This window comes from Nomia melanderi, chromosome 1, assembly GCF_051020985.1.
Source record: "Nomia melanderi isolate GNS246 chromosome 1, iyNomMela1, whole genome shotgun sequence".
Lineage (NCBI taxonomy): Eukaryota > Metazoa > Arthropoda > Insecta > Hymenoptera > Halictidae > Nomia > Nomia melanderi.
The window spans coordinates 1,803,397-1,818,389 of record NC_134999.1 but is presented as its reverse complement, the minus strand read 5'-3'; the positions used below and the strand labels follow the sequence as shown (position 1 = coordinate 1,818,389).

Genomic DNA, 14,993 nt, shown 5'->3' with positions numbered 1-14,993 from the left:
TAAATAGAGAATTTTCTAGTATTAGATTTAAAATTATAAATATTAAATGCAGAATTTTCTAGTATTAGATTTAAAATTATTAGTATTAAATGCAAAATTTTCTAGTATTAGATATAAAATCATAAATATTAAATATTTATGTAAGAATTTGTTATTATTTAATGTAAAATCAGAACAATTAAATGTGGAATTATATAATATTAAATATAAAGTCATAAGTATTGAATATAGAATTTTATTAATTTTCTAATGCAATAAAATTTGTATTAAGTTTCGAATGTCAGGTATTTAGTCACTTGACCCTATAAGAAATTGTCTACTATAGCTACACAGATTTTAGGGATCAATTTTATATTGAATTACATGTACACTATTAATTACATGCATGATTACTTGTTTATATAACCATATAAACAAATGATTAAATAAGAAAATATATAAATATAGGTAATAATAAGTACTATTGGGTCAAAATAGCTTCAGGATCGTTATACGAGGATTAGTTTGTCTTCCAGTTTGAGAAGAAACTATCAGAAATATATTTAGAAAGTGAATACAAAATCATTATTTAACATGAAATATATTTTTTCTTGATATATAATATATACGTTAACAAGGAAAAGGATTTATAGGTGCATCTATAATCAGTGGCTTCAATTGAAAATTATTTATAAAACCGAACCTTTATTCAAAGTTATGCTGTTAAAGAATAGTTTAATGTAAAGACATTGTCTATAATTATTTTATTGAAAAGAAGAAGACAGTGGTATATGTATACATCTTACAATCGTCGTATAAACGAATCTTCTTTTATTCTTTTTTTACTTTATATTGTTAAACGTGAACACTTTCTCCTATATACTACAAAATATTATACTTTTATAATAAATAATGCTTAACAGAAACCGTAACAAAACACTTTTATTCTATTAGATATTTTTAATGTTTAACCTAACTTGTGTAACTCGAACAATTAAATAATAAAACAATATAAACGTAATGCTGTAAATTGTATTTCTTGTTTCACTAAAGTTTTACAATTCCATTTCTTTGAAATAAGGCTCTTCCTACTGATATTATTTTCGAAGTTTATATATTCCATGCTATTCGATTAGGAAAATTTTGGTTATATATATACACATGCATATATACTCAAGTAGAACCAAAATTTTCCTAATCGAATAGCATGGAACCATACCTATAACACTGATCGTTTGAACTTCCAATTGGGAGAATTGGATTGCAAGTTCGGTCATTACAGTTCAGAGTCGTTTCAAACTCGAAACCCAAGCTTCGCTTGTCATTAAGAATTAAAAACTTTGAAACAATTGTTTAGACGAATTGCAAGACAATTCTTTATTAATATGGTAACTGTTCTCTACTATGTATACATAACATTTTTTAAATTAACGTTAATTTAAATATTGTTCCATCGTTTTGGGTGTTCACAGCAGATATTTAAGAACGATTATTAACATAAAGTCAACTATACAGAATATCAAATAAATTCAAAAACTTGGCTGGTGTATTCCGTATGAACTTATTACCAGCAAACTACAAATAAAGATGTTAAATATATCGAAAAAAAAATTTGTTCCTATTATAATTTTCGTACAAAATGGTTTAATATATAAAGAATAAATATTTAATCTTTCAGAAACTTCTTCAAAAGTCTCTTTCTCCTAGTTTCCCCTCTTAATAGTGTTTATTTAGCGTTCAGTGCTAAAATTGTGAAGTTACATAAACATTCGCAATTTACTTGTTTATTATAATTTAATTTCCTGTACTGACACATTCATCATTTCACATTTCAATTTAACACTAAAATCGATAAACCCATTCAGGATTTCTTTTTGTGTAATTTTTGAAAGAATAAAATTATTCAAATTAGGGAAGAACTAGATACTTCTAGTACACAATGATGAAGTATCTAGTCATCCACCGGACACTAATTGTGTAAAATATGGTGTATTTTATATTTATCATCTTTAAGCACCTTCAACCAACACCTTATAATTCAATTTCAACAGTAACGCGTGACAGACATTATTTAGTTGCTCGCTGCAACGTATTAAAGACACAGCCGTCGTACACACGAAGGAAAATATCCCGCCGCAGGCCAATACTCTCGCCCTCCCTGCTCATCGCAGGATTAACGTGGCCTAATTCAGGCGAAGACAGGAAAAGAAGGGTCGGAAGCCGGTAATTCCAAGCTCCTTCGCAAGAGTACCTGCTCCGCAGCCTGTCCCGGGAATAAAAAGCGACCTGATTATCCTTTGTTTTATCCCCGGGGAATCCGAGCGGCATCACCGCCGGCGGAGCCACGAAAAACTTTTTAAAGACCGCGCCGCCACGCCGCGCCGTTCCTCAGCTCTCTTCGTTCCGTGACCTGTTTCGCTGAGCAGAAACTTTCGGAATTTCATTCGCCGCCTCTTAGCCGAACCTCGATTTCCCGCTGCTCGCCCCTTAACCGAACTCTCCTATCGAATCGGTGGCTTCCGCCGGATCGAGAATTCGAGTCAGCCCCTAGATCCTCGGCCTGGCGTTTACCATAAGGAGGGAGGCAAACATCGGCCGCTGCGCACGTACCACGCGCGCGCCGCGGAATCCCGAGGATCACGGAATCGGAATAAGTTCGCGGCGCGCCGAATAAAGGGACACTTTCGTCGTAGAGGAAACGTGTCGAACGCACATGATCGCCGTTACAGCTCGGCGAGGATTCGACGAAGATTCTATTATACCTGTGTCTGCACGGTCGTTATCATTTGATGGATCGGAGATTGGTATCGCCGGTTGAGACTGGGATTTCGGAATCGCGGCCGGGGATTCGCGATACTTTACGAAGCGGAACGGTTTCCACTAACGCGACAAATCTTTGGCAGTTTTTGGTACAGCTGAACGGGGTTTTTCGTTTTCTGGATTCCTTACCACCATCTCTATGTGAATTTTTAATTATAGAATGATAGTAGATTGTTTGGCGTCAATCATATTTTCATCTTGAACGTTTAACTCATTCGCTGGCAGCATTTATTTTAATAGCTACCTCCACGGTTACGATATTTTATTCAATAAAATGTAATGTTTTTGCGAAACACAAATAATACTCAAGACAAGAAATCTCATTGAGTCCCTATACATTCCATCATGCGGTACTTACGTATTATATGGAATACCTTTCTTTTTAAGAAATAAAATATTAATAATTATGGTAATAATAATGAAATATTAATAATGTGTTGTAATGTTAAATAATTACTAACCCAGACCTAATCTAAATGACTGACTGATGTCAGGTGAATTATGAATTTTTCTATGAGTTACATATTTATCACTGTTTTTTTATGGTATATAATATAAGCTACTACTGTCTAATATATAAATTTATAAAGGAATCGATAATTGTTATACTTAATTACTTAGAAATGATTTTAATCTACAAGAAAGTCTAAACGGGTATTACCTAATACCCGCCGGCCGTTTGCGTAAGTTTTTTAAAGGGGTACTTTTACCCGACCAGCCGGTTAAGTGTTAAGATTTAATTCTACAGGTAGTGTTCCAATTACTTTATCAGCGCAAAGTTTTAACGATAGAAACTCTTTTAAACTACGTAAAATGAAAACTGATTTACACCGATTGACTTTAAACTACTCCCTATAACTTATGTTATTGTTATTGCGTCTACAACGCAACATCCGCGTAAACAAAAGTATGTACATTTGGACAGATTTACTTATTTAGAACAAAAGTGCTCTTCTAAAAACTTTTTATTCTGATTTATAAACAACCGGCGACTGAGAGAAGTATTCATACACCGTCCCACATTTGAAACTACTTTATAATTATCTTCTTTAAATTATTTTAATTATCTCATTAAATTATTGACTAATGACAAAATTCAATCAAAATTAGTTTGCCTCAAAGTACAGTAAATAATAGCTTCCGAATCATATACATATATTCTATTAACGTATAAGTAAATATTTACAAGGTAACAAATAGATAAGTAAATAGATATTCCAAAATATTTACGAATATTTACAAGGTAACAAGAAACGTTAACAGAAGTTAGAAAATATATTCAAGGAGAAAGTATTCGTACATGTACCGGGGAAAATTCCTTTCAAAGCAAGAAAAAGTCTATGGGAAGCAACAGGTATTTAATGAACCATGTTTTGTGCAGTTATTTGTTTATATCCGGTGTATTGTATAGTATTCTATAAGAAATATTTTATTCTGAACAAAATGTGTACGAAGCGAAGAGAACCAAGAACAAAAGAGAGAAAAATTATGATTAAGCTACATACGAAGAAGGGAAGTCCCTCCGGGAAATAAACAGAATGATGGGGAAATCCATGCCACCGTGCAATATATTCTTAAAAAATATGAAACAACATTAATTTATTTTAAAAAGAAATTAAAATTAATCCCTTTGAGAGCAAATTACTAACACAATCATTGGCAGGCTGAACAAAAGTGGGGAATATGGGTTTCCCGAATAGAAAATTATTTTCTTAAGTTACTGGAGGAAATCGAATACAGTCCACAAAGAAGGATACGAATGAAAAGAATAAAAAAAAATAATAACCTAGAGTTTTTACAGCAAACATTTACAGATGAAAGAGAGTTTGATTTTTGACCCAAAATAATTCTGGAATTCTAAAGAAAGACATCATGAGACCAATATTAATGTAGGAAATTTGCAAATTATAGATACTGAAATATACTAGCATGTCCATTAAAATATTTTAAAGAACAATTTAAAACAGATCGTCGAAATAATTTAAACTTCAAATTCTTATTATTTTTCGCCAAATAACAACCCGAAACGCGATGTATGACTATAATAACAGTATGGTTATTGTGTAACGCACCACATATTTTGGAAACTCCCTCATAGTCTCGAATTATAAACTCAATGGAACACTTATGGAAAGAATTTAAACCAAAAACACGAAGATACTGAATGATAAAGGAGAATTATGAATTTGACCATATTTTAATATAAGATGTATTAACAAATAATTTAATTAATTTTATATTCAAATATTTACAAACAATTTTCATGTGAAAAGGATATGCAATCAAATATTAATTTTTAATTTGTTTTGCGTATTGAAATAAACTATATGTTAAAATAAGTATTCGAATGTTGTTTCTCGGCATTTCTTGCAATATCTAAAAACCGTACATGTGACGTTATAAATATTTATACATTGCTTGATACAATATATATCATACGGAAGCTATCAATATTTTATCCATTTCAACATAACAAAGATTCGATACAGGTGTGCTATTATAAAATAATTTCACGTTGAAGTTAAATGTATTACGGGATACGAATAATTCTTTTCATTGCAGTAAACCATGTAGTTACTTCACATAAAGTATATAAATGGAATTTTATAAAAATTTGAAAATATATTCTGCGAGCAGAATAATTTTGTACCTTTTTTAATATCGCAGTAACAAATTTACACATAGAAATAAATATTTGCTGAATGTTGACTGCAATAAAAAGCATACAAGCACATAAATATGCTTTAACGTATTTACACAGAGGTAGGAAATCTGCGACAGTTGCATTTCCACGATGGCGTAATATTTAATTTTCAGAGTGCGTACAGTTTACTACATTTTAGTGTAATACGTAAAGTATTTGACTGCTTTCAAGTAAAAGCTGTTTCATATTTTAGCCATTATTTTAAATATTAAAAAAAAACAAATATTTTACAGATTTCGAAGTACATACTTAAAAAATCTTAGTAAGTTAATATTCCATATTATGAACATGATACAGCCCATTACAAATGCAAATTTGAACAGAATCTCAGATATCCTGAGAAGATATGAAAAAATTTCGGGATTACATGCATTAGTATGCAAAGAAAGCTTTTCGAAATCTCACAGAATCTCTCATTGTTGGAAAAACCAGAATTTGCTTATGTACTTACATCCCAGATACAATTCAATTGAAAATAAAACTCTATTCAATTCTTGTTGTGTAACGAAGAAGAGTATTGGATAATGAAGTGAACTATAGTTAAATTCTTTTCCAAAGGAATCCAATTTTCAATTCTATTCTCTACTGAAATGTGACCACAATTTATTTGGTGAACAAAGACAAAACTCTTATTGTATTGTCTTCGGACTCCTTTGTAATAGCTTTTCAATATGGGATTTGACCAAGGTTCTTTCAATTTCGAGACTGTCGCAACGAGAACACGGGCTGTAGGCAAGAAGAATTTCTTTCATTGCAAACAATTTATGCTTGTTACTTTAATTATTAATCCCTTGACCTACGATATCGTCTCAGACTTGCAACGAAAATTTTCAACTGAATTTCATAAATCTAAGTGTTATTTATTTTTGTAGAATTGAAATTAAATATTAGTTATCAATTATCAGTTGTTACCATTTGGAGTAAACGTAGACACTTTTTCTTTTCCTAATAAATTATTAACGATAAAAACAGTTGTATCGATCGTAGTTAAGAAATAAATCATAGGGCTAGGGGTTAATATAGTTTTAGTTATATTTTTAATTTTACTTGTAGCATTAGTTGTATCTTTTAGTTAATGTTTAAAGGTGTATACATATATAGAGTGCTCTGTGCATAGAAACAATCAACAAAGAATGTCTGGATGTATGTATTTCAGTTGTCAAACAATCTGTGTGTAAAGTCTGAAAAAAATGTCATGACCAGTTTCTGATTGTTATTCATTTAGAAACGAAACACGCGGTGCGTTTGTCTCAACATAACGACCGCCAAACGAACTCATTAAAGCTCACAAACAGTCGAAACAGTTTTCTTGACACAAGAACAACCGGGCGTTTAACCTAATTTATATGCAATCCTTATAATAATTGTAACAATAGATTTTTTTCAGTTTCTTCATATATTAATTACAGTTATACACACTATCGGTTTGGTTCGCTTTCGGTTCGATGAAACATTTTTCAGTTGCTAACATTAGAACAACCGAGTATTGCCAAGTAAACAAGAATTACATATTCATCTGAAAAAATGAATAATTCGTCATTGAAAGAATCAGTATTATTTCGAGCTCTAAGGTGACGTGTATACTCGTCAAATACAGTTAACTGGTTAATATGTCAACTGTTCATTTTTAAAATCATTTCAGATATCCAACGCTTTTAAGATATCAATAACCGCGAAGTAAGAAAACCGAAATCCGCCATCTTGACGGGTACGGTTGCTCTAACGTTAACGAAGCAGAAACGAAAAAGTCAAGATCCTTCGATGTCCGATGCGTAACAAAGTAAATCAATCTTCAAATTTATGTATAAAGGATCGTCACCAAAAATTCGAACACCGAGCCACATTCCACTTTTACTTCTCCAGCAAACTAATTTTTTAGTGCTCCGTATAACCGGCGATCTAGCATCAACTATAGTAAAGTACAAGGACCTATAGGCAGTACGTGCACGGTGGCTCGCGGAAGTGAATTCTATACGAGCGACCACGGTTAAGTCAGCCGCTTTATGCGCGGAACCGGCGGTCTCGTTCGTCCGCTTTTATTTCAATTTTACAGTACATACGCGGCTCGTTAGAGGCGCCGAAGAAAACCTCAGAAAAAAAGCCTCGCCGGGAACGAGAAACAGAGAAACACCGTAAGAGCATGTAAGAGAACGCGCGTGTACGTGTGCAAGATAGATGGGTTTCGAGAGGTACGGGCTTGCCGAGAAAGTGGCGCGGGAGGGAGAGAGGGGGTTGAGGTAAACACGGTGGGGGTGAAAATTCCTTGCCACCTTGGGATTACCAGCAGGTTAATTACAAGAGAGAGAACGGCGCTTCTGTTTACCAGCACGGCTATTTGTCTTCCAGGTGTTATCAGCCAGGTGATAAGCACCCTTCTTGGCCGTAAAACCACCACGCTGACACACGGGCTGCTTCTTCTCGCTCCTTCTTTTTCCACGTTCCCCTCTTCTCGCTCTCGACTCGGTGAAGGGGGCGGCCTGGTACGGTCCTTCAGCCGGAACGGAAGTCGCCCGCCCAGCGAGGGGACCGCGGGGGATGCTGGAAGATGAGCGCGACCGGTGAAAAGGGACCAAGGGAAGAGTGAAGGCAGGAACCGAGAAAGCAATCCGGAACAACGAAGATGAGATGGGATGCTGCGGTCTACCTACTTTCGCTGCTGCTCTTCTCGCTGGCCAATCTTTGCTGGGCTCTCGTCGAAACCCGAGGTACGTGAGAATTTTCGGCCGCGGTGGTAGCGACTTAATCTCGCGACGCGGCTTAATCACGCGCCAATGCAACGGCCAAGAGATTCTGTTGAGCGATCGGGACGATACAGGGGGCGCTGTGTGTTGAGTTAGTTGCACGGATAGGGGTGTGGGAAGTTTAACACTAGAGCTATCACGTGGGTGAAAATTGGTAATTCCTAATTTCTTCGTTTACAATCACTGCAAGGATACAGACAGTTCTTTAACAGTAGATTTACGGAACCCGCCAATTTCACGGATATTGAATTTTTTTAAAATTATTTAGTGACAGTTCAAGTCGATTTTGATTGACTCTGGTTTTGAAGTTACAATTTTCGCGATTTATATAGACGAACATCTGTTCTGGTCATTTTCTTGATGTGAACCTTTCGTTTGAGGATTAATGTTGTTGGTTTCGTAATGGAACAATATTTAAATTCTGCGTTTCCCTTCATTCATTTAACTTTATATTATTTAGTTTAATTATGAAGTTAGAATACATTTACGACGAAAGTTATATTAGCCTTAATATTTCCCTCTATTCATTCTTTCGTGCTAAACGCAATATTTTCGAAGAAATTTTGATGGTTTTATATAAATTTGTTGTTACATGATTTGTGCCTATTCTACTGTCGAAACATCAATGAATTGTTAGATCACTTTCATACTTTTAATGTGCGTATAAAAGACCCGAACAGTAATATAATGAGGCTAATTATACAATAAATCCAACGAATAAGTGACACGATGAATACACCTTTCAGCTCACGAATTAAATGACATTCTTTGTTCTCTCTGGTATGTGATCCAACGTTATCATGTTACGTAATAATAGTCAGTCCAGTTTTTCACTTTGCTTCATTACTCTAATGAAAAGATGAGTTACTGTCGATAATACTGAAATTAGCAATTCCAGTAACTCATAATTATATAACACACTTGATATTTCACCACACGGACGGTAACATCTTTCCCGCGTGAATGTTGGATCTCAGTGTCGGTTATTATATAAAATCCGTTTTACATCTTCAATTACAATTTCGTATAAAAAAATCTGTTGTTTCTGATCAGACCTCATCTTTCTTATTCGTTGTCTGGTTTGATCTCGTGTGCAATCCATCAACCCATTGAATCTTCTTGATATTTTGCATCAGCCGGTCTTGCCACGTTGCCGATTTTCAAATATTCAAACTGGCATTTCGGAATCCCAAAACGGTAGAAACATATTTCAGTTTGAAGTAAAATCAAATAAAATGAATGAAATAAAAATTCATTGGATGCGAAGACACCCAATTGATTTTCACACTTAATCAAATCTTGCATGATCCTTTTGAATTCCATGCGTGATAGCCGGTGGAAAGGTGTTGCCGAAAATAAAGAGCGAGTAAATTAAGGATCATCCGGTTATCGGGTACGTGCTGACGCATACAATTAATTACAACGAGTATTGCACATTCGCGAGTCACCCCGTCGTTGCTTAGGAATTTTTCGCAAAGGGGGTGAAACCTATGAATATTCAAACGGCCCCCGCGCCAAAGTCGAATATAATCCAACGGTTCGACAACGTGACAATCATTTCTGATTTTCCCTTAATTTGACTCACTCGCCGGCCACCGGTTATTCAAACGGAGCGGTGTAAAACGGAGAACATTTAAATTCCACGTATTCACGACGGTTTAAATTAAACAATTCGGCCGGTCGCAATTATTCAAACTGCTCTCCTCCCCTGAATCCCGACTGCACTATTTTAATTAACCCGTGAAATAATAACGTCAATAATTCCGGAGCGCGACGCCTACTTTTAACATACCGCCGTTTTTATAGGGAAATCAATAATTTCGCGATATTCATTGTCGCTTAAAATGTGCAATCAAAAAATCCACTGAAACAAACGGCGAGAAAAAATTAATTTGTAACATATTCATTTATTTAAAAATCTAAGATCGCTTGAAACTTTTAACATGGGATGCACTTGCAGATTTGTTTACGTTAATAACAGTAATATTAATAAAATCAATAACAGCACTATTAAATATTTGTATTTATATTATTTTATCTTCTATATTAGTAATCAACCATTAACAACAATAATCAAATAATATTTATAATCATTGTTTTACTTTATTCGTAAATAATACATTGTTCGTGAAAGTTTAAAGAATTCTCAAATGTTTCAATAAACACTTTAAACGTTTTCTAGGGATGGCATAACAGATAAATGTAATGGTGGTATCTAGTATGGTCAGTAATGTCGCACCATTTGTTTTTTTTATACGTATACCACGATTTGTCGACACAATAACCCGCGAAATGCTACGGGGAATAGGCTCTCCCAACTAAACGCTATACAAACGGACGGCGCTACGACTATTTACCATACAAAGCAGACCAGGAGAACTGCTGATTCGACCGGCAAAAAACTCTGCAATTATACGCAGCCGTCGACTAATTTGCAATTGACTCGCGTGCGAATCTGCCGGTAATCATTAGTATCGGGTTCGCCATTATTGCGGCCCTAGTCCTCACGTTCGAAAACGCTCGCAATATTGTATATACCCGCAGTCGTTGAATTATGGAAATTGCTTGGCTGCTTGCTCGCCAGCCCGCTAATTAATTATTAATGTACGCTACTTATTAATAGTGGTAGTAGTGGGAGGGTACTACGCTCCGCGTCTGCTTCGATGAACCGCATCGCGGATACTCCTAACTTCTCTTGTTTCGTCGTTTTTCGGATTGCCATGCAAATTGCGTTAATTCATGCTTAACACTTTAACGGCCGTTGTCTCGTATACACGAGATTTCGTCAACTGGATTCACTCACTAGCGTCGCATAAACTTTGAAAGTAACCTAGAGTACCGTAAAGCAATAAAAAAGTAATCTAAACTACTGTATATTACTTTATGCTTTTCGCTGTGAATGATGAGTATACTCGTCACAAGGTAACGGCGATTTATCGTGTAATGATAAGTTTATTGTTCATTAAAAAGAGAAACAAGTGCTATTTCCCTAAAATTTAATTGAATTTTACTGCAGTTGCATATGCTTTATGTTTGACGAGCATAATCGTTATCGCGTCGTTTAGCAACACACTATAGGTAGAGAAATATATTGTATTGCAGAGAATTCGGGGAAACCCTGTATAATAAAATAATATTTGTTCGGAGGAGTAACTGAAAATGAGTTATTTGATACTGAATCATTTAATCGAATAAGTTTCTCGCGAAGTTGTTTGTACATCTATACATACATACACATATAAACTCGTTTATATAAATTTGTCATTCAGTTATGCGAAATTCATCACTGTACACATTTCGTCAACATACGTTTCGTATCTTTCTCTCTGAAAGCCATTTATGCTCAGTTAATATGAAAAATATTGCATGCATAGTTGCAAAAAATTGGCGCAAGAGGTTTTTGTGAGAACTACATTATAAGAAAGTCTCATTAAAAATAACTATGTATCTCATTTTCTAAGAAAATTACATTTTTAAAGGAAAACGAAAATTCGGAGGATTAAGCATTCAAGTTTGAAAATCAAAACTAGAGGAAACAAAGGAAATAAAATTGTAAATACTTATAAAATGTGTTGTTACTTTCATAACCATTGTTTTTCATCAGCAATTATGATTTGATTTTCTTAATAATATATATTTTTAACCCCTTTTCACCCTTTTTTGTAATTTTCTACTAGAAGAACAAGCTGTAATTATAACTGAAAATTATTTATTAAAAAATACAATTTGCATTATCTTTAATTTATTTCCCTTTCCGAGAAATGTCCTGTCAAGTTCAAAAACTAATATTTCTTCAAAAGTCCGCTAAAATAAACGCGAAGCATGTTAAAAAGAATTTCTAGTAAATTACAAACGATGCTAAAGGGGTATTATCGCATAGTAACCTGTTGTCCACCAATTTTCTTAACCCTGCTATGTTGTTCGGGACTTTTTAACTTAATCACGTTGACATTTTTGCAGCACTGTCTGTTTCGTTTAATCTCTTTCAATTTAGTCGTATTCTAACTTTGTTAAGGATACTTTAAATTTGAAACTGGTATGAAAAAAGTGTTACTAGACCATATGTTCCAATATTCTTAAATAATATTCGAAATTCATAGATAAATTGAAGACTGTGACAAGAGTTAAATTCGGACTGTTTACAGAGTTCGCGGAAACTTTCTTTCTGAGGCGACAGCAAGTGTAAAAAAACTATTATATCTAATAATTAAATGGTATATTAATACAGCTTAGGGTGAAACTTGGCGATGTCGCGAATAAAACTGACTAAGGTATGAAGCAAAGGGGAGCACTTTCCCTGCGTTAGACACCGACATAAGATCGATAAAATCTCTACGATGTTCGCAGGCACTTCATAGCGTCATCTCGTGTCTTCCCTAAAATTTCCAACATTTTAGTGCTCACTATCAGGGTATAAATAACCTGCCTTTACTCAATTCTGTGCATAAGCCTTTGAAGCTTAGTGGGTTATACTCCGACCCACTTAATATAATAACGATAATGCATAGTGGATCAATTTGGTTCCCCACTTTCCCAAAGCGCTGCGTCCTTAAAGCACATGGATTCAATACCTGCTATTATCTATCGGTGATGGATCGTGCATACGATTTACGTGTGAGCGGCATATGGTGGCCAGACAATTTCAGCGTGATTTATTCATTCGTTCTGTTTGACTTCGACGTATTCAGAGATTCTATGAACGTTCCGTCCTTATATTTATTGTTTCCGAGGGACTGTAATTTAAAAAGTCTATCACATTTGCACATAGTATTATAGACGTACGATTAAATATTCTTAGACTGTCCTTAAACATTGCGAGTCTGATCCCTAATAATCTCGGAAAGCAAGCGAAATTTAGAGTAATCTAATTAGAAACCGTATCTTCTTCGTGTTTATAGGAAAGTAAGATTTTCATCTTTGATAGAGTGAAAGAAACATTGTTATTCTTTTCCTTTAAATTTCTTAGAAGAGATTATTTTAGACAAACTTTTCACATGATTCGAGCAAAACGAATGCGATTAGTTGAGTGTTTTAGATTATAAATATTTTGTATATTCTTTTGAGAAGATATGTAGAAGATACCATTTGTCTAAAGCATTCATCGAACTGTGTATCACAGAGTACATGCAAGAGAACAAGAAATTAATCATATAATTAGTTGAACAACTGTATTATTAAAGATAAGAAAAGATAAATAGGAAGTGTGTATAAAATTATATATAAAATTATATATAAGTCAACTATATTAATCACATAAATTTGTTATACAAAATTAGAATTATTTTGTTTCCTTAAAATGAATAATTTTTCATGCTTTGTAATACAAACATGTGTGTCACCTAAAACATCTACCTTCGCTTTATTAACATCGAAAAATGTACAATGTACAAAAAAAGTGTACAATACGAGATATACAATACAATCTTTTTGTCTATACCTGTAGGTATTTATATAGGAGTGATTCGCGTTCGCGATAATCGGAATATACGGACCTGGTTGTTATTCATGGAATTCATGAACTATACCGATAAACAGTTGTCGCTTAAGCACTTTGCTAACTGCACCCTAATTTTCGATTATACGGCCAGCAAACATAAGGCTCTCTCTAAGAGCAACGGACTCTAGTCAGAAACTGCTTGATAATTGGCTATTAACGTAAGCATTTACCTCCAACTCGTACGCCCTTACTCCTTTATATCATTGGTTAATATTTTAACTTTTATGATTTCTTGTAAATGTAAAATATATAATGGATGAACGAGACTGAATGTTTTTAAATGAAATAATTTGTTATTTACTATACGAAAATACATAGATGAAATTGTATTTAATTATTAAAAGGAAGTACATGCTACAAATTCTCGAAACGACTATTTTCTTGTTTCTTGTAACTATAACAATCCTTTTCAAGCTGAAACGGACTATTTTTTGTAAAAGACTGTTTAATGTTATAACTGACGCCCAAAAATTTCCTTTACAATGACAAATTTTCTGTAAAATTGGGAATGCTTAAAACAACAGTTCTCGAACTCACAACATGTTTTAATTTCAAACCTTCAGTGTTATTTAATTCGCCCTTACCAGTATGCATATATACAAATACAGTAGAATGTAAATATTTCAAAAATGCATTGTCTCTTTATATATAATACGATATTATGCCAACAAAAAGATCCACTACCACTCCAAGTTGCGAAAAGGAAGACCAACTTGAAGTTTTTAAGTGAAATATAACTTAAATTTGTATATATTCACATAGTCCTTACTTAACTGACTCTTGTTTAATACAATGTAGATTTTTTACTTCATTGTTTTTCATTGTCATTCAAAAGACGAATTCAGAAATCAACTGGCTTTGTTTCAGCTCCTTGATGTACAAATTTTGTCGGTGTGCAATATCATTTACGGACTTCAAGTAAACCATTACTTTTGTTTCCGTTTGATTAACAATATCAAATTGTTACCATTCAAATTTCCCTAGCATAAGCTTTTTGTTTATATAAAAAAATCGTAAATCTTTCGAGCCCAATACGTCACGGACATGGTCGTTAAACGGTTAATAAACATTCCATATCGCGTTGTAACTTCTGTGAAATAAATGTGTATGCCTACATTGACGGCTGAACTAAAAGTAAAATAATAACTTGTACGCAAGAAGAACTGACAATAAATACATTATATTAACGTTGATCTGTATGAACGGTGTAATACAAATGAAGAATGCCATGCAAATAACATTAAAAGAGAAA

General features: G+C 33.8%; 1 protein-coding gene across 1 annotated transcript in view; it reads left to right on the top strand.

The window, feature by feature from the left end:
- Positions 1-14,993, top strand: part of LOC116432805 (uncharacterized) — an 86,812-nt gene that overhangs the window by 47,934 nt on the left and 23,885 nt on the right. The window contains exon 3 of the mRNA XM_031990233.2: positions 7,850-8,208. Coding sequence (XP_031846093.1) covers positions 8,124-8,208 — 85 coding nt within the window. The 5' untranslated portion in view covers positions 7,850-8,123. The remainder of the gene's footprint in view (positions 1-7,849; positions 8,209-14,993) is intronic.